Raw genomic sequence first — 21,553 nt, forward strand, 5'->3', positions numbered from 1 at the left:
AGCATCGCCAACGTGAAGCAGAGGGCTGTGGACCTCCCAGCTCTGTACAGATTAAACCCGTATGTTACTCCCAGCTGCCTCTCTGTTCCCTCCTGCCTTACACCTCTTTTTAATATTTTCTTCCATTAAGAAATGAAGTCCTTGTGTTACTTATAAGACAATCCTCTTCCAGAGAAGTCATGCTATACTTGAGACAAAAAAAAGTCTAAAGTAAGGCAAAGTTTCACGTGTTCTCTTGTTCTTTTCTTGGGATTACAGAATCTGATGATTGAAAAAGACTAACTTTAAGAATCGCCAATCCTGCCCATTGCCAAATACATCTCACCTCTGGCATCCATGACGAGTAGACATCCAGGTGGTTCGACCAAACGTCAAAGTAGAGCTCACCACTTTTCAGGAAAAGCCATTCTATTGCATTTTTCCTATTAGAAGTGCTTTTAATAAAATCCATCTGAATGAAAGCTGTCTTTCCTTGTTGCTTCTGCCTCTTGGTAGCAGTTCCTTCACCTGGAAACAGAACTCCAGTATGTTCCCCACATGCCTGCCTTTCAAGAGAGCCATAATGTTCACTGTATTCCTGCCTGAGATTGTTGACTAGATTAGTATCTTTTCTTTCTAACTGTTCTCTGCTATTGCAAGATCATCAAATCTACCATTACCCTGAATACTCCATTTTTAAAACATTGCTCATGTGTTCCTCTTAATTTCACCCTCATATCTCCCCCAAAATTTTCAGATATGAAAAGATCTTTACAGAAAAAAACACTAGAATCTGCTTTAATTATAGATGTAGAGCTTCTAGTCAAAACCTGCATGCATCTAGTGGGAAGACCAAGCCCGTACTCAGGTACTGAAGAGTGAAAAGCAACTCACCTAAATGAAATTTAAATGATTAAAAAGTATTTAAGTTTTACAAGTGTGTTGTGTTGGGAGGGGTTGATGTGAAAATTGTAGTGAAAATAGGAATGAAATGGGATTTGGCACTTTGCAAATTCTTGTACTTCTTCAAATTGAGTTTTCTTTATTTCCAATCATGATGCTCATATTCTCTACTGAATCAAAACCAGTGGGCAAAGTAAACCTGTATCAGGAATCATACTTAACAAGATTTTGTTCTATGCTCAAAAAGGGCTCTAAAATAAGATCCCACAAAGCAATCCAACCTGAAGGCACTAACAATTTAGAAACATAACACGTGCCTTTGTTCCCTCCTTAATTTTGCCATTTAAGCCAATGAGTTGGTAAAAGCAAGAGGTCACCGTGTTTGGGTGGGTAACACAAAGTCAGCTGGAGTAAGCTGTTAACCTTTTGTTCTAGAAACATAAAGAAAAACAGAATCAATAAGAGAAGTTAGAGCGAACCTTGGCGTTAATCAGAACATCCTAAACAAGAGACATATTGAGTCTTGCCCTTCTTTATAGCCTTTATTGAAGTTATCAAGAAGATGAATTACTTCAGAAAATTGAACAAAATATTCTACTTCTATACTGGGAAGGTGGAAAGGGAGAGATGGCATGTGCACTAAGTTCCTTAGATAGTAGAGTTTAAATTTTTGACTCTTAAAAACTAAGAAAAATGGTGAGTTTTAATTGACCAGAAGCATTTGACACTCATGCAAAATATATTCTTGTCTTAATGTGTTCCCACAGTATCCTCAGTGTTGACATGCAAGGACTCCAAACTTTTCCTCTGTCGATCTACATAACCTTAATCCTGGTCCTCCCCAAACTTCTTCCTCTTCCACTAAAGAAGTTCAAAATATACATAACTAACTCAGGATGGATAAGAGACCTAATTTCACAAACTCAGAACTAACTAATAAAGCCAGAGTTAAAAATTATATTTAGCCTTGCTGGCTCCAAAAAGGTTCAATCTGCTACATTTGAGTATAGCCCTAATCTCATTTGGTTACCAAATCGAGGAAATAAAAGACCTTAGATAACTTGAAGAGATCTACCACACATAGAAAATAAAACTCCCTAAGACTGAGAAGAGTCAAGCTTGTCTATGACGTGGAGCTTGTGGCCACATTTCTCAGTTTGCTTACAGGGTTTGAGACCCAGAATCACTGAGCCATAATCTGTGATGACACAGGATAGACAAATAACTGTGACAGACACTGGGTTCTCACCTTCACTCTAGAATCTCAAATTTCATAATTGGTGTGCTAGATTAGAGTCATTTTCTTTATTCATAAACAAAAGCAGAATTATCTGATGTCAATTTCCTTATTTATATAAAAACGTTTTCTTTCTCCAATAGGCTTTTTGGCTTTTACAAAGGAATTCTGCCACCCATTTTAGCTGAAACACCAAAAAGAGCAGTCAAGGTAAGTGCTCTATGCTTTACCACCAAGTGTGCACACTGTGTCCAGACACCCATAGTAATCAAGGGAGCACTAATATCACTTAATGTAAAACACTAAAAGCTTTAACGCAGAAATTGTAGCATAATCAATCTTTGTTATAATTAGACATGGTCAGTCTCTCAAATATGCATAGTTGTTTGTTTGGAGGTGCTTTAAGGCCAAGTTGCTTCTTTCTAATGAGGAAATTACTTACACATCCCCACACACACACGCACACATGCACACACCCCCACACACACTCACAGAGCAGTATCTGAAACTCAAATAATTAAATCACGAAATCACTTGGGCCTCAGCAATGTTCCTTTGGAGCAATGAGTATTAAAGAAAAAAAAGTAGAAAACCACTTCTGAAGTCATTTCTGTTTCTTTAATTACACTACTTTTTGTGTATGATTCTTACATAATTTTTCTAACAAGTCGACTTTATTTCTCCCTTTAATATCTTCTGCTAAAATTCTCTTCTGGTGCTTCCATCTCTTTAAAATACAACTCTGGAGGTTAATGTACAACTTCCTGGTGTGGTTGTGTGACCATGAGTGTGTGCCAGACCCTCGAAGGATAAGAGACAACCCCCACACTGTTTCCCATGTGTTCTTTCAGGCTAAAGTCCTAATTGCAGTAGCTCTAACTGGCATGGCCCTCCCCCCAACCCCCATTGCTGACATCACCCAATATGGCTTTGTCTTTCTATTAAAATAACATAAACATAGTCATAAAGACTTCCTCTCTAACTTTATGCCATTTATTTTAATGGCATAAAGCTTTTTCACATCCTCAATTTCTATCCCTGATACTCCTGAAAGGCAAGAAGGAGCAGCTTACATGCTGTTACTGTGTAAATGAAAAGGACGACTGGGTTTTAAAACATGATGAAATAACCAACATATATATGTATACATGTGTATACATATATATACACAAACATCAAACTTTTACATTATGTCAAATAGTAACGTAATAGAATTTAAGTTCAGGTCTCAAGTTCAGAAAGGAACGCTTGAAAACATACTTTCTCTTCTTTGTGGCTGTAGTTTCTGTGCTTTCATATTATTGCTTCAATACAAATTTCATTATAAGGATCTGAATCTCAGTGGAGGATCTGGAAAAAGTTCACCAAAGTACACAAAAGGGCTGAATTGAATTATGAAACGGCTTCACTTGATAAAAGATTGCCCAAGTAAACAAACAGAACAGAGTTCCTGTTCAAAAGGAAAGTCACTTTGTCTCCCTGGAATAATATATTCATTTGTTCAGTGTTTTCCACGTATAAATAAAGTAAATTATAATTAGGCTTCTTCCTGCAGTCATTTCCCTCAATGCTATATGTTGGAGACAGTTTACACTTTAGGAGGATTAAATTTTATCAGTCTTGAACAATCCTTTGCAGAAAAAGGAAGGAAAAAAAAACTTGAGCTTTCCAAAAACCGAGTTAGTCTCTAAAAACATAAAATAAAGCAGCACTCCGTGCCAGAACAATGGTTCACAGATGAACTGCTGGGCAGCTGGATATGGTGGATGTGTCCCAGACATCTTGTTGCAAGTAGATTTTACCTTAAAATTATTGAGACATATGGAAAGTACGTTGGCTTTTTAAGTAGAACTTGTAGTTAAGTGTATCCTTGCCAGATGGATAACACTAGTTTTTCAACACAATTTATGAAAACATTCATTTTATAGATATTTACCTTAGGATTTGGGAGGGAAGCAACCATCTGATTGTAACGATTTCATACCCATAAACTATCCCATTGTGTGTTATTGAAATTTACCTCTGAATAAAATATTCAGGAATTCCTCTGTGTATATGTGTGTGCACTCACATACTTGTGTACATGGACATGTGCACACACTCTGCATACACCATGTATATATGTCTTCCTTGGGATTGACACTTTATAATTGTTACCATAGTCAAAAACAGGCAGTTTTAGGCTTGTCTGTATTTTGTTGTTTGAAATTAGTTTCAAAATTAAAATAATACTTGTAAAAAATATATTTATGTTTCCAAAATTAAGATAGAATCAAACTGCAATCAATGAACAGAAATGAAGACTTAGGCAGAGACACTGAGAGATGGCAGCCAGCATGGTCTGGGATCCAGGGTCTGCTATTCAGCCTCTGAAAGCCAGAAATGCAATTGTATTCTATGGTCAAATTTTCCAGGACTCTTTACCCTGACCAAACTCATGGGAGGTTATGATATAAGCAATTGAAGTCTGCCTGCTCACTGTTGTGAACCTACACCTCCTGTGGCATCTACACATAGTTGATGTTCAAATGAGTCAATGAAGCAGGAAGAAATTTATGGGGAAAAGTTTATATTTGGAGATTATCTATTCCAGTCCTCAAATCCCCACATTTACTATTCAATATAATAGTAATATTATATTCAATCAGTATCTTGATGGCTAAGTCTCCCACTTCTGATTGAGATGGAATAATGGCCAGATTAACTCTTCTACATGAGCAACACCATGAGCACTAACAATAACAATAAACAATGTACAAGAAACAGCAGTTTGTTTAGAGACCCTGACATCACACAATGAAGGACAGTAACATCTGGGAGAGAGAATCAACCAAGATGAACCCTGTGAATGTACTGACTTGAGAGGGTTTCTGGGCCCTAAGTAAGGAGGAGAAATAAAGGCAGAACCCAGTAAAGTCCTAAGGTAAAGAAGCTCAGACTCTAGGAATAGTAAGGTTGCTGGGACTGACAGGAGAAAAACAAAGAGACAGAGGTTTTCAGAGGAACCCCTCAAGAATTCAGCAGTTTGAGTCAATGAGAGAACAATGAGAAAATAACAATTTCAGAGACATGGAGGATCAGAGTTTGATAGCGCACAGGGCTAGGAACCACTCTCGTGTTTGTCAGTCCATCCAGAAAGGTCCGCTTTCAAAGGGCATGAGAAGAGTGCTCAGAGGGACCGTGTCATAAGAGCAGAGATGAGTGCTGTACGGGGCACTTCTCAGCTCCCATTTCTTAGAGATAAGGTTCGAATGGCTCATGCTCTCATACAGCTCAACTATGTCCCCAAACAGAACATCTAGGATGTTAGGTTTCTCAATGAGTTGTTTAATGGACATAGTCTAAAAACAAAAATGAAATCTGGAAACAGGAAACTGAATAGACTAGAATTGTCCCAAGGTGTATGCTTAAAAATCCTTGTGAGTGTTTACTCTGGGATAGTGGTCTTTCTTTTATCCTGTCACTTGTATTATTTTTAATAAAATGATGATTGGCCAGTAGCCAGGCAGGAAGTAGAGGCAGGGCAGCCAGGCAGGAAGTAGAGCCGGGGCGATGAGAAGAGGAGAATTCTTAGAAGAGGAAAGGTCCACCTGCAGTTGTCACCCAGACAGAGAGGAAGCAAGATGAGAACACCTCACTGATGAAAGGAAACAAGCCATGTGGCTAACACAGACAAGAATAATGGATTAATGTAGGATGTAAGAATTAGTTAATAAGAAGCCTGAGCTAATACACCAACCAGTTTATAATTAATGTAGGCCTCTGTATGTTTCTTTGGGACTAAAAGGTTGCAGGACTGGGAGGAACATAAACCTCTGTCAGCAAGTGTTGATAGAGTTGTGGGCTGAGTCCATGTCCTTACACTTCTTCCTTCTCATCCCAGTTGTGTCTTTAATCCCTGAAATGACTGAAAACCAGATAGGGAAAAAGATAAACATGGAATGAATGCATCTCACACAGTAAATTACTAAAGTAGTAGAGATTTCTATCAGGCCCATCACCTCCCAAAGCATTCAGGACCCAATGCTAGCATAAAAAATTGTTTCCAAAGTGGTGCATGGGACAGGAAATCAATGAAATGACTCTAATGTGATGTGGATCATGAATATATCCTAGCCCTGCCCTCCCTTTTTAAAAGCAGAGATTGAACACAGGGTATTGTGTATGATAGGAAAGCTGGCTGCTACTGAGGTATGGCTACAGTCCATACCCTAGCCTCTTGTCTGATAAAATTGTCATGTGCATTCACTAGAGTGGTACATGTAAGACCTTAACATGTTCCTGAACCAGAGTAGACTTCCATGACTTAGGCATCAGTGGCTCCTCTGTTAACATAAGACAAGAAATAGAAACAAACTTCCCTAAGTCTTGTGTCAGGGAATCCTATTTAAATAAATTATTTCATGGCAACTCTAATAGGTAAGGCTGCTGCAGTTGACAATTAGACAGTTGAAGCAATGTTCCCACGCATCCATGATGGGTGGCATAGCCAGGCTTAGATGTACACTGCTCATTTCAAAATCCTGGCCAAGTGACTGTCTAAACACAATGATGGTGGTGACAATCATAAAAAGGAAGTAAATGTTCTTTAAAGCCTAACATTAGAGCCAAGTAGGCAGCTCACCCTTATAATCTCAATACCTGAAAGCTTAGGAAGTAAAACAATGACTGCAATAGTGAGTTCTAGGCTAGCTTGGGCCACATAGTGAGTCTTTGTCTCAAAGAAATAAACAAACAAAAAATGCCTCAGACTTCCAGTTTATTTAGTCATTCCAAACCCTGGAGTTTCTAATATGTCTCTCATCAAAACAGCAATGGTCCCTACTGTGTGGGGGTGGGAAATCAGGGTGTTGGCTGTGTTTGCTGTATTCTGAGTGCCTAGAATGGGAGGAATCTAATAACTATTTAGTAATTAAAGGGACAAATTCTTGTTCTAGAAAAGTCTATATCAATACTCCATCTAAAATATCATGGCAATGATTTAATTCTTTAAAAGAATAAGAAGAGTCAATCTGTTGATAAATGATTCTTGGGCTACTCAAAGACTTCAGGGCCATGTACACACCTCTTTCTAACCACCTCTTTCTAACAATGGAGTGTAACTACCCCCCAAAACTCTATTTTTTCTTTACCTTGCTTTATTTTATTGGGTTATAAAGTAATAGTATGATTTGTCATCCCATTTCTTGCTTCTTGAGAATCAGACACTCCAGGTCCTAAGAGTACGACCTATTATCATTGATGTTGGCATTAACCCAGTTCAGTGCTCAGGAACAAAATACCCTGCCCAAGCTGAGTTATTTTTAAAAATACAGAATACAGGGAACAAAAAGTAGAAATATATTATATGAAGGAATTATTTTATTTTGCTATGAAAAAAATGTGTCTGTCCAACTCAGTGGCATCCTCTGAAGGTGGTGGCAGTATCGTTATTGATTCCTGTTCTTCACTGTCATCATTTTCAGAACCTAAAGGAAAGAATAAGACTGAGAAAAGTCTTTCTTCTGGAGCAAGAGGGTGGATCAGATATACCTGATGGGCCCTTCCCTAGTTTATCATGTCATCTTTGCAATCACAATGTTTAAATTCCAGAAGAACAAGCAGTGTCCATGCGAGGCTGAGAAGTGGATGTGTTCTACAACTGTGTAAGAAAATAGGGCATTTTCTTGGAAAGTGGTTCGTAGAAAAAACATATAAGACCAAGGATTTCGGGTCTCTGAGCCTATAATTTTGAATCACTGCCATAAGAAAGAAGTCTATTGATGTCTGGGGAAACTGAAAATGGTCATGGTAAATGGAAGTTGTATGGTTCATTTACTGCTATAAGGGATTCCATCAGATTTTCTGTAAGTTATTATAACTACATTTGAAAAATGGGAATGTTAAAATGGCATCTCACAGCAACAGCCCCAGACAGGATTAAAAGCTGTGTTAGATGGTTCATCATGTTTAGAAGCTGATTACTATCATGATTTACTGAAGGACTTTTAGCCAATTAGAGAGTTTGTTGAGGAAATTGTTATAAATCTCTAGGTTTGGTTCTTGTTTCAGTTTTCCACCTTTGAGCAGTACAAGAAACTGCTGGGAAATGTGTCACTATCACCAGGGCTGGTAAGTGAGAATATTTATTATGCTTAAGTGTGTATGTTATTTCATAAAGCAAAATCCAGAAACAAAACCCCTTTTGATTCCCAAATCCCAGCTACTAAAATATGAATTTGAGTTATTCAATGTTCAGCTACTTGTTGAAAGCCATCTTCATAATAACTCACAATCTGGCTATTTTATAGCTCACAGTGAAGAATTTATGATAATAATGATATGTCTAGAAAGGCCTTTATGAGATATGGCTAAGAATATAAAATAAAGACTACATTCACCTTTGGACACAAACCAAAGCATGCATTTGTTTACATACACGCTGTGTGTATCTATTTATGCAGAAGTCAATATGCCTGAGATTATTTCCTAACAAGTCAGTTCCTCAGCTGTGCTCAAGCAGTAGGAAAAAAAAAGACTTAAAGTCACTTGGGATAAAATCCCCTGTGGTCAGAGGCAGACTGAAGGGCCTTTTGTTGGAGTGGCTGTAAACAACTCAGCTTGGGAGAATAGTGATCCTCCAATGACACAGCTCAGGTATGTCACAAAGCTCACTTGGTAACAGTGTCATTCCTGTGTCATTCCTCCCAATGTGGTGACTTTGCTCCCTTTCATAAAGCAAGTTAAATTATACTGACCAAATACATGTGCACGGAGAGCCCCAAAGACAGCAACTGCACGAACCTCCCTCCACCAGTCTGCAGAAGGAAACACGGCACCGTGCATCATTGCTCTCTGCCTGGCAGTGTACCTTCTAGCCTCTGGAAAAATCCCTATTTGGCTGCTAAAGCCTCAAAATTCTACTGGAAAATCAATACTCTTGCCTTCAGCTCTTTAATTATAAAACCAATGTAAGCTGAAAAAATAAATAAATGCATTGGGTACATCCACGCCTCCGAGCATCACAGGTAAGCATCGGGATAAGCTATAAAGAATGGGCTGCTTACTTTCCTGGAGGGACAACCCACTGAGCGCTGTGGTAAGCTTCTTCTACCCAGCATCATGAGCTTTTACGGCACTGCTGGCCTGGGAAAAGATCAAAGTTCAAAGTGTGGAGTGTGTTTCAGTTTTGCACCATCATAAAGGCAAAAATACAGAAAATTTTATAGATTAGGACACTGTGTATCAAGGACCATACATCCTTTCCTTGTGAAAGTTTCTTCCAGAATGCTTACTGTAATTAACAGACTATCAAAGAAGTATTTTTGCCCTCAGAATTCTTGAATATCCACTTTCTAGAAGGGCCCTCTTTAGATAAAACTTCCAACCCAACCTCCTGATCTAACAGGGCAGCTGTGAGACATGTCCTCCCATAAAGGAGCAGTCCTGCCAGGACTCTCAGGTAGGAGAGATTCTTGCCTGGAGTGTTGGCGGTGCACACCTTGAATCCTAGCATTCATAAGGCAGAGGCAGGAAAATGGATCTCTGTGAGTGCAAGACCAACCTAGTCTACATATTAAGTTCCAGAGCATTGGAGCTACATGGTGAGACCCTATCTCAAAAACCTCTCATTCTCTCTCTCTCTCTCTCTCTCTCTCTCTCTCTCTCTCTCTCTCTCTCTCTCTCTGTGTGTGTGTGTGTGTGTGTGTGTGTGTGTGTGTGTGTGTGTGTGACTTTTCCATAGTATTTTCCTTTGGAAACACCTTTTTGGAAAGAATATTAAAGACTTCCTTGTAGGAGTAAATAAAATATGGCCTCTGAAGGACTCATTGGTTGTTTCAGAGCTGTGCACGGGTTCCATGTGAGACAGTGCAGATCTTTTGACTCAAGATTTGAAATGGAAAAGTATCTGGCCACTCCATCCACTATAAAAGAACTCATGCAAACCATATACGGCCCCCTTCTTTTCTTGAACTCACTTACTCCCTTTTCTTTTTGGATACAGTGAGGCATTTAGCCGTTAAATATGCCCTGGTGCCTACATGAAAGCTTGGGAGACTGGAAACCCGACAGCAAGGCATGTCTCTGCAACCGTCTAAGTAACATGATCTGCTGATATCTGATCAATTCTTTTGACAAGGGACTGCTGAACACTGGTTCTGACAGCAGATGTAGCTGAGCTTTATAGTGAAGGACTTGGAAGGTTGCATAGAGCGAGTAATAAAACCCTAACATCTGGATTTTAGCTTTCTCAGTCAGAAGGCTTCGGAACTGGCTATTCCCCCCCCCTTACTAGCATCCATGATGGAAGACTGAGATAAATGAGGAAATATTTGGTCTGTTACCCTATACAAATTATGTTTAAAACTGTAATGAAGTAGGATAAATGGAAAGCACCATTAGTGTGCCTTCTCTCCTAGATCTGTGTGCAACTCCATTCTTCCTCTTTTTCATGGGAAACCAGAGCAGTCGTGTTTGGGAAGTGATTTAAAAGAACATTCATGAATTACTTTGACCTCTGTAGAGAAACTATATGTTACTTTCTCCATTTTACAGTTGAGGGAACTGGCTTATCCCTTATCATCCTGTGTTGAGCACACAGCCCCAGCAGCACAGATGGTACCTGGACGATAGCTGGTCCCCTCCTCTCCTGACCACCGTCTCTCTGTGGCTCTCACTTGGCAGGTGGAGTATGGGCTGCATTTCAACAACCCCATACCCCTGGCCCTCAATCAACCCCACCTCTCCTTTAAGGATAAAGGAGATTTCTTACTCCCATCTCTCTTCTTGTCTCTTATTTTGAAATGGTTAGAGACACTAAATAAGGACCGTGTGGATAAGGCATGGTACATGCTTGTAATTCAGCACTTGGAAGGTTGAGGCAGGTGGATCCCTGTGAGAGTTAAAGGCCAACCTGGGCTATAAAGGCCTTGTCACAGAAATGGAAAGGAAAGAATGAAGTAAATAGAAGATTGTCTTCCCTGGAATTAGTTCAACAACAAGGGAGTTTGGAGAGTAAAGGTTTTGCTTTGCTGCTGTGCACGCATGTGTGATGCATGTCCTCTAATTATTGTTGGCTTATTGCTAAGTACATTTATCTAGGAACCCTTCAGATTCTCTGGAGAAGGAAAATATTGGTTCCTATTGCTAAAATTCTTTTTCTTTTTTTCTTTTTTCTTTTTTAAGACAAAGTTTCTCTATGTAGTCCCAGTTGCCCTGAAACTCACTATGTAGAACCAGTCTGGCCTCACACTCAGAGAGATCTCCTCTGCCTCTCAAGGGCTGAAATTAGTTTTATATTGCTGAGACTCAACCCATAAACAAAGAGAATCTGACATGCAATCTCATCCTTTGACAAATGTTCTAGATTTCAGAGAAGCTCATCAGAACAACCAGCCATGTCTGATCACAGGGTTGATTACTCAGCTTTTAGGTGCAAAAAATAGAGTAATCACTCCTTCAGAACCAGAAGACAGCTGGGATGTAACACAGTAGGAGAGCTTTGCCTACTCTGCAAAAGGCCCAGACTGTGATCCTCAGCATTGGGAACAGAAGCAAAATAAAATGCAGAATGAATGAAAATAATTTTGTTTGTTAATAATTTTAGGCAGTGGTTCTAAGAACAAGACTATGCAATTGAATGTTTCCAGTTATGTGCCTGGAAGGTGACCTTATATAAGCATTTTATTTGTGGCTCTATTCAATAAATGCACTGAAGTAGACGTTTTAAAATGGAGCTCTTCCTTTACAATTTAAACTCTTCCATTATATACATGAAGATGTTTTAGGATCCATCTTTAACCAGTCAAACAGCCTCCCCTTTTGTTAAAGGGAGACATCATTGTTGATGAGGCTTTGACGTTTTATTTTGAAAACATTAGGATGTGGTTTGTGGCTTCTGTAATTTCTTCTCCATGAATTATCAGCATCTAATCAAGAGTTCAAGCTGTTTAGTAATGGTATATGGTGCACTTAGCGGGGTTCCTTCATTCTTGTCTTAACTTCAGCTGCATTGCCTAGTGAATAGAATGTTTAACCCAACATGCACAATCAGTTGTTTTAAAGCATTGGTTGACTTATTTTTCTAGACATTTGCCATTGCTGGACTTGGATCTGGAGTAACAGAAGCCGTTGTGGTCAACCCTTTTGAGGTGGTAAAAGTTGGTTTGCAGGTCAATCGGAACTCATTCACAGAGGTAACCAATTGGAGTTTTCCTACTACTAAGAGAATATAAAAACTTATATGTGTATATACCATACATAAAATTATGAACCCAGACTTTATGCACTTATAAAGTCATAGCAAACATTCTTTAAAAAGAAGAATAAGAAAAAGTCAACTATCTCCCACAAAGTGTTAAAAATGCATAAAGATATGATGGATAGATAGGAGTTTACATTTTTATTTTAGACTACTAATGAAACTTACAGTGACTTGCTGGTTTTCCCCCCAAACTTTCTCTTCCACATTACATGAAAAGAAGCTGTAGCAAAACCACTGAGGTGATGGCATTGTTGTACTTTTAGAAAGATGAAGTCATTTTTTTACCTCATTCCTTTCCCCACTCCACCCATCACTCTCCCCAAAAGTTTCTGATAATCTGTTCAAGTTGTCTTTGGGTTATATATGAAGGAGCAAGTTATAAAGCCTGTGTACACGTCACCACTTGAAGAATGATGGGTCTTGACATCTAACCACTGATACACAATGCTCCACATAGACAGCTTCTCTTGGTGTGTGCCGCCTTCACTTCCTTTTACTTGCCTACTAATTCCCTTTCCACTGCCAAATCCAACTGCTCTGCTGTATTCTTTTGGATTCCAAGCACAAGGCATGGAGAAAACAAGGGGATTAGCATTCCAGGATCCTTCCTAGTGTGTTAAGTCCATACATGGGTAGCATGTGGTGTGCATTTGTCTGCAGTATCTGCTGACCTGGATCCTCCTGCCTACTACTTAAGCAGCTGGTAATGGGTGGAGATCCCCTCATTCCCCAGCCCACTTCCTGTCTGCTGATATTGCCTGTGAGTTGCCTGACAGTTTCTTGGGCAGGGGATTGGGAGAAAGGGGGCCCTACTCACCTGTCACTGCCAAGACCTGGAGTTGGGGAGACTGGGGAAGTGTAGGGCTGCTGTAAAAGACGGTATCTGCTCAGGTGAAGTCAAACTGATTCAAAGAGGTTTTTTTTTTTTAGTTGCAAAAGGGTTTCGAATGTCGGAAACAACTGAAAAATCTCTGTATACCCCTAGATGTTTGTTTATGCTCTGTTACCCAGTCTTTCTAGCGTAGAGAAATGAAGGTGAGCAGGAACAGAAGAGAGGAGGTTTTCAGATGCTCCCGTCAGCATGTTTCATTTAGAACAGTTCCCATGAAAGCTTCCCAAGAAAAATTAGTTTCTTAAGAGTGGGGAAACTACTAGCAACAAGAAATTTTGGAGATCAGTACTCAGTGCCTGATTTTGCCACGGGGAAGCTGTTCTCAGAGCAGCAGTGGGGAGCCAAGGAACAAACAGGTAACTGCAGGTCCTTAGTTCAGGCAACATGCTACTACAGGAACAAGAATGGGACAAAATATCAAGGAACACTCACTAGAATACAAACAAGGAGTGGTCACAGTGCTGTGTTTATTCCTGATGTTCTTTATGTCTCTCCTGCTCCCGAGGAGAGCTCAAGGAAGAACTCATGTTTCATATGCCAACACATTGCTAGGGCATGATAAACACCATGCCCAGGCCACACAAAGTCTTGCTGCATGTGAACACTCTCCAGTTCCTTTAGCACAAGTGCAGTCTGTATGAACTGTTTATATACCGCAGTCATGTTTTTAACTGAGGGATGGAGAAAGCTTGCTTGGAGTCAAAGTTATGAAATTTTCAGTAAAATGAAGGGATATAGAGGTTATCATATGAAGTGAGGTGACCCAGTTTCAGAAAGACAAAAGTCCCATGTATGCAGAAATCCTAAAATTTAACGCTTGCAAATACTGCTACAGTCTTGAGACTGAATAGTAAGGAGAATTTTTATGTGACTTGAATTTGCAAAGTACGCTAACGAGACTAGGAGAACACAGGGGATGGAGAGGGTGGGGGAAGTAAAAACAAAAACACATTTTGTTTTAAAAAATAATGAAGTATAATTTTCTGTAACTAATCATTTTATAGCTATCTGGTATACAAATAATAAATTCTTTTTATGAAATACCCCCCGAAAAGTCTATCTTTCTGTATATAATGTAAGTGTGTAAAACTACTAAAGTAATTCTGACTCTAGGGCAGGCAGTGCTGGCTCAGTAGAACACACCTCCAGCCACTCCCTAGTAGCTAGACAAAAAGAGTGAGGAGAATCAGGAGAATTTAATTTAATTTTTTTTACTTAGACCAATATGTTCAAAGTATTTCAGGAAGTTATCTTTTTAGATCAACTTTAGACCAATTTTAGATTGGAGGGGACACCTTTCTGTCGGGATACCTTCCTTATTGTCAACATTCCTCAGGAGAATAATCAATTTATTACAGCTGATGAACCTATATTGACACATCACCACCCAAAGTCTGTGACTTACAATAGGGTTCGCCCTTGGTATTGTATATTCTATATGTTTAGACTAATCTGTGACGTGTTCACCGTAAAAAAAAAAGATACTAAGACTCAAGAGATAACTCAGTGGGTAAAGATATTGCCACACAAGTATGAGGACCTGAATTCAGATCCCCAAAACCCATGTCAGCCCAGACATTTGTAACCCCAGCACTCAATGTTGAGATGGGCTGCAGAGGCCATGGGTAGACTGGCATGTGAAGCAGGGGCAAAAGAAACCCTGTCAAATAAGGAGGAAGATGAGGAGTGACATCTGAGCTTATCCTCTGACCTCTACACATGGCCTGTAACACATGTGTATCCATACACATGGCTGCACATTCGCACACACACATGTGCAGACATAAATCATAACACATACAGATGCAAATAAAAGTTTAATGAAATGTGTCTTTGTCCTGTTGCTTTGAAGCGACACTATGATCAAGGTAACTTAGAGAAAATAAAGCATTTAATTGGGGACTTCCTTACAAGTTCAGAGGCTTCTCAGGGTTTCTACTGCTGTGAGAAGACACCAGGACCACAGCAACTCTTATAAATTAAAACATCTCATTGGGGCTGGCTTATAGTTTCAGAGGTTTAGTCCATGATCATTATGGCAGGACATGGTGGCATGCAGGCAGACACAGTGCTGGAGAAGTGGGTGAGAGTTTTATATCTTGATCCACAGGAAGCAGAAGGAGACTGTGTCCCACAATGGGCATAGTTTGAGCATATGAGACCTCAAAGACTGCCCCCACAGTGACACACTTCCTCCTCCAACAAGGTCATACCTACTCCAAAAAGGTCACACCTCCTAATGGTGCCACGCTCTATGGGCCAAGAATTCAAACACAGGAGTCTATGGGGGCCATACCTATTCAAATCACCACAGAGGGTTAGTCCATTATCATCAAGGCAGTGATCAGGTGTGCAGTCAGGCAGGCAAGCAGGTATGGTCCTGGAGGAGTAGCTCAGACCTTTATATCCTAATCTCCAAAAGCAGGCAGAGAGAGAGAGACACTGGGCTTACTGTCAGCTTTCAAAACTTCTAAGCCCACTCCCGTTATACCTCCTCTACAAGGTCACACCTACTTCAACAAGGCCACACCTCTTAATCCCTCCCAAACAGTCCCATGTCCTTGTGACTAAGCATTCAAATATATGAATCTATGGGGACCATTCTTACTCAAACCTCCTCAATAAAGAATAGTTTTACCACCTAAGATTCCTCTATACTCCACATATTCATCTCCCTTAAATCCTCAGAACCACTGGTCTTTTACTGTCTCCATAATTTTCATTTCAATATGTATCAATGTTAAAGCTATATAATAATTCTCCTTACTAAATTTTAAAGCTTGTGTATTTTTGGTATGCATCATATCTCAAAGAACATGTTTCAAATGTTCCGTGGTCATATGTGGGTAGACACTTCCACATAAGACAGCAAAGGTCAAATAAGTCAGGATAAACTAACTGGCTGGTTCTCAAGTAGAGTCTGGAATGAGGGAGATGAAGCTAAACATTACGTGAAGGGTTATTTATAAATAATTGAAAGTTTTGATATGAGATGTGTTCACATATTCTCTGTTAACACTTGCTTTTAAGAGCAGTACCTGCTCACTGTTGAAAATTTAGAAAATACAGAAAAGTATAATGACCCAAAGTTGCAGGATCTCCACAACACATGGCAACAGGAAGAGATCCAAGAGGACCCACAGTGAGGGCCCAACATTGACAGTGTTAGCAGAAGCCAGAGGCCTCGAGCCAGACCAGTGACTCTTTGCCATGAACACTTGTAAAATGCATTGCCAAAAGGGAAAAAAAAGAATTAAAAGCAGAGCTATCACTTTATTCAACAATTCCAAAGACTATATCTAAAGAAAATGAAACTTGGTGTGGCAGTGCATGTCTTTAATCCCAGCACTCAATAGGCAGATGGTGAATCTCCATGAGCTCAAGACCAACCTAGTCTGGTAGAAATTTCTCAGCCAGCCTTGGCTGCATAGTGAGGCCCAGTTGAAAGGAAGGAAGGAAGGAAAGAAGGAAGGAAGGAAGGAAGGAAGGAAGGAAGGAAGGAAGGAAGGAAGGAAGGAAGGAGAAAAGAAGGAAGGGAAGGAGAGAGGGAGGGAATGAAGGAAAAGAAAGGCAGAAAGGAAAGCAAGAAGGAAGGAAAGAGGTTATGAAATTAGTATGCCAAATCCTCACTCCCATATCAATTGTAGCATTTTTTCATAATAATCAGGATATGTAATCAACCTAAGTGTTGCACCAATGAATAGTGAAGAAATAAATAGAACACACACATGTGCAAAGTGGAATACTGTTCAACCACAAGAAAATCCCCTCCTTTGTGGTAACATTATGTTAAGTGAAATACGTTAGGCACAGGAAGGCAAGTGTCACATGATCTCAATCATATGTGAACTCTAGAAAAGGTTGACCCCTTAGAAATTAGAGAGTAGTAGAGCCATTAACAAAGTCTGGGAAGGTAGGGAATGGGAAAAGAAGAGGACTGGTGAACCTAAAGCTTTACCCCAGCAAGAGCAGCCAGCTCTAAAGCTGCTTACAGGATTAAATTACAGTGCAGGTCCAATATCGTAATGAACAGTAACGAGCAATCTGTTGGCTGTGAATTGCAGCAGAAATTAGAGATGAAACTGGAAACATCTGAGGCCACTTCAAGAGGAGTTCTGCCACAAGATATTCTGTGCCACCTTTTAAGCTATGGCTATCCTAGTCAGCAACTGCAACTCTGCCTGCAGCATCTCTGTTCCCCCAGGCACTGACTCCTTAACTAAATCTCTGTCCCTCTCAAGAACTCAAGATTCAAAGACTGAGGTGGAATTCTGCTCCCCAGAGAGGCTGAATAGCAAGCACCTAACTCACCTCTTCATGTCTCCCAAGAAGTCCTCCTGCGTCTCCACGCCTCTCCTTAAAAGCCCTTCTCCACCTGGCTCCTCCCTACCACTTCCGGTCAGCTAGTTGCTAACGCAACCTCCTGACTGCAGGTGAATTTTATTTAAACAAACACATCTTTGCATCATTAAACAAATGTTCCAGAGCATAAACAGAAGTAACACACCTTAAAATAATATTCTACAACAATATTCTTCTTCTACAATAGTTGGCTGGTATAAACACGGTCCCTTCATGGAGTCTCTGCACTTCAGACAATGGGTTCACGGAAAGCTGGGGTCATTTCCAGTCACTCAGCACTAGTTGTGGCAGAGCAGCGCATGCGTGGCTACATGCAGAATGACTGGTTGGCTCAGCACCTCTAAGAAAAGCAGAATGGGTTTCCCCGTGGAGGTTCAGTCTGCAGCCAGATAGCTCTTGTCCTGCCAACTTTGTGAACTTCTCAGGCATCCTGTCTACGCTCCTCGCTGCCCTCACGTCTGCCATGGAATCCGACACAGGTTATTTTAAATTTTCTTATTTCCTCAGCCTGAGGTGGTGAATCAACGTGATCTTTGAAAGAAGAAATTTTCCAAGAAGTTCCCACAGCTGTGAGGGACTCGGGGCTGCAGTGGACGGGAGCCTAAGAAAACAGTAGTCTATACTACATTTACTACTACACTTAGCTTCTTGTAAGACGGGGTAGAGTGTTAAAGACATGGCATAAGGACTGTCACGGTCCCTGCTGCAGGAAACAAGGTCTGGGATGTAGATGGACGGTCCTCTGGCCGTGGTGCGAGGCATCACTAACAAAGAACAGGAGCCAGGCCTTTTGAAGCGCGGGGTCCAGGGCAAAGGCCCCTTTGCTGAGGTCAAGGACAGGTTGAAAGAAAGCAAAACCTCCCTTTTTAGATGCAGGCAGGTCAGTGAGAGGAGCCACAGTGCTGGGGCCCCTAGCGCTAATCCCCATCAGACCGACCCTCTTAGGCAGGGCAGGCACTGAGCTGATTCCAACAGCCCCGGTTGTGTTCTCTGTGGTCTAACAGATTCTTTAGCCAGTCAAAAATATGTTCCCCACAAAATGTATCTTCCCAAGCCGGCTTAACCATGAACTATTCCAGAAATGTAAAGGAAATTGTGGTTGCTTTGGTTCCTAATACAGCCTTCCCACCCTTAGAACTTGTGGAGAACACGTTTCAGTAGGTGCGCTTGTCTTCCTTTGGGCCCTTAACTACCACCATATCTTTTAAAGACTATGATCCCTGCCGCACTTCCGCCCATTCCAGCACCAGAACCTTGGCCAGCATCTTAGAATTTGCAGCAAGTAAAGAAAACTGGTCTCTAATTTAAATATGCTCGACCTTCTGTGGGGAGTAGAGTAAGCAGCGCTTTGTCATGCTCCGGTTTGGTTCAGTGGGAATGAAAACATGTTCAGATAAAATCGAGACAGACCCAAATTTCCCCCTGTCCTTCAAACTAAACCCGAGTGAAGAGTTCGCCTCATCGGTAATCTCTTTGGTTTAGTACTAAGCTTGCCCACGGATTTCTGTGTTGGAGGTGGTTTGCTCCTCCGGAGTTGCCAGAAGTCTGCCTCTGTGGCTTGTCCCTGGTGTCCCTTTCTATCCTCTCCCTGGATGCACTGGTTTCTGTCTGTGCAGCTCTAAGAACCAGAAGCCTCCTATCGCTTGGGCTAAAGTGAAGGATGTTTGGCATGCTCTCTGCTAGCCTGGAAAATGTGACTTTCTCCCCAGGAGCAAAATCCTGTATGAATTGTTTCCCAGTTTTCCTCTCTGCTTTGAAATCTACTTCAAAGTTATTATTTGGCTAGAGCGTTATTTTCCTTCCCTTGAGGTCTATAGGCTTTGCCTCTGATGTGTGGCTGGGACACAGGTTTTTCTTTTCCTCTGTCATTTTTGTCTACATAACACATGAGCATAATCATTCTCACCCCCAAAATATTAAGCTGAACCTTTAGAAAATTGAAAAGGCCTGTCTTACTTCTATTTACTCTTTAAATCTGTCTAATCCAAGAAGGGACTGGGCTTCTACCTGCTTGCTCTGTAATTAGAATTTAGAGGCTTGATGAACAGATGGAAAATGGGTAGTTGATGGTGAATATTTAAAGATAAAATTTTTTTAGTTAGTTCAAGATTTGCTTGTGGATTTGAGAATGCCACTAAATACAGTTGTACACACCTTATTCTAGAAGCTTAGTGATCTGCCAGAGACCAATTAGATCATATATAATATCACAAAGTTTAGTGATTACTTTCACTATAGGTAATCAACAAATACTTTATTAAACTTAATTACTTTAGGATCAACGTAAGTAGGTGTGTGTTGTGACCAGCTGGGTGACATGTAGAATGAGTGTGTGACGGTGTTGACAAAGTGTGAGAACTCAGTGACAAGGGCATTGCCAGCATTCGCGATGTTGTGTCAAGTTCAGATTCTTCTGCATTTCCATGTGAAGCATGGCCGAGCGCTACTCGGTGCTCACGTTCCTCTCAGTCTATGACACTTGCAAGCAGAGCAGAGAGCGGTGCCTGCGAGTTTGTTCCTATAGCCATCTTTCGCTGAAGCCGAAAAGAGAAGCCAAGTTGCCTCTCTATTATCAATCACAGAACATAGACTTTAGTCTTCCACGCAGCTGTGCCAGGAGCCCTCCTAGGTTTTTGCTTTCAAACCCAAGACTTTGAAGTAATGATAATAGCTCCCATTCATAGAACATCTATGTGCTGGACACTGCAAGACAACTTACACGGTTTTCCCTTTTATTTGCTATTGAAAATGTGTTGTGTGTGGTTATAATACTAAGGCATTACACATTGCTTTCATCAGTCAAGTAACAGAGAACCAGAGAAGGAGAAGTGCTGGCTTCTCCCACCCCTTCTCTCCGATCCCACCCTGCAGGTCGTCATGTAAACTCCTCCACTGCACTTGTTGGATATTTCAGACCCTACCAGTGTCCCTATGAGGTTGAGGTTTGTTTCCATTTCGTAAACAGGTAAAATAAGACCCCTCATACTAGTAATCCTAAGGAATTGGCCATTGACGTGAGCATCACTGTGTAGCCCACCACGTTCTTCTGTTGGAATAAAGAAGCTTAGATAATCAAGAAGCACAAAGGGCAATCCAAAAGAAAGCACTTCTGAAGCTTTGGTGAAGACAGGGCTCCTTCCTTTGGCCAGCCTCCTTCCGGCAGTGGTCTCTGTGGCTACAGCACTGTCGTCTTCCTGCACTCACTGCCAACAATGCAGGGGTGGATAGTGTCCCCCACCGTCCCTTATGAGTATTATGGGACAGCAGCTTGGTGTCAGTATAGATTTGTGGCTCAGCATCTGGGAGAAATTGTGACGTCAGATTGTCCTCCAGATACAAAGTGCTTAAAGAGACTATTTCAGGGCTAAAGAGATGAACCCGTGGCTAGGAGCATGAGCTAGTCTTGCAGAGGACCTGAGTTCAGTTCCCAACACCTACATGGTAGCTCATGACCATCTTTACCTCCAGTTTCATGATACCTAGTGTCTTCTTCTGACCTCTGTGGGCACCAGGCATGCATGTAGTACACATAGATACATACATGTAGGCAAAATAGTCATACATATAAAATAAAATATAAATAAATATATAATAATGTATACAATAAATATAAAAAACTAAGAAAAAAGAGAGAGATTAGTAAGAACTCAAGACAGAATGTTGTTATATTGGAGGTATCTTTTTTGTTCATAGGCATGCCCTACTAAAATAAACTACAGTAGTAAATTAACAAAACAGCCAAACTAAAGTAAATGGGTCCTTTTAAGCCCAAATCCACATTTTATTCTTTTGTGAAAGGAAGCTTTCGGTTTTTTTTTCTTTCAATTTTATGAAAATTCTTCAAAACCTGCTTTGAGTAATGAAAAGGGTAGGTGACTGTCTACCTCCTGAAGAGACGGTATATTTTCCTACCTAAATGTGGCAACTGGCTTTCCCT

The 21,553-nt window shown here is 40.6% G+C and overlaps 1 protein-coding gene across 1 annotated transcript in view; it reads left to right on the forward strand.

Moving 5' to 3' along the window:
• Window positions 1–21,553, forward strand: part of Slc25a21 (solute carrier family 25 member 21) — a 490,942-nt gene that overhangs the window by 435,512 nt on the left and 33,877 nt on the right. Inside the window, exons 4-6 of the mRNA XM_048415663.3 lie at window positions 2,263–2,329; window positions 8,171–8,230; window positions 12,187–12,294. Coding sequence (XP_048271620.1) covers window positions 2,263–2,329; window positions 8,171–8,230; window positions 12,187–12,294 — 235 coding nt within the window. The remainder of the gene's footprint in view (window positions 1–2,262; window positions 2,330–8,170; window positions 8,231–12,186; window positions 12,295–21,553) is intronic.

This window comes from Myodes glareolus, chromosome 11, assembly GCF_982192425.1.
Source record: "Myodes glareolus chromosome 11, mMyoGla1.1, whole genome shotgun sequence".
In the NCBI taxonomy this organism is placed as follows: Eukaryota; Metazoa; Chordata; class Mammalia; order Rodentia; family Cricetidae; genus Myodes; species Myodes glareolus.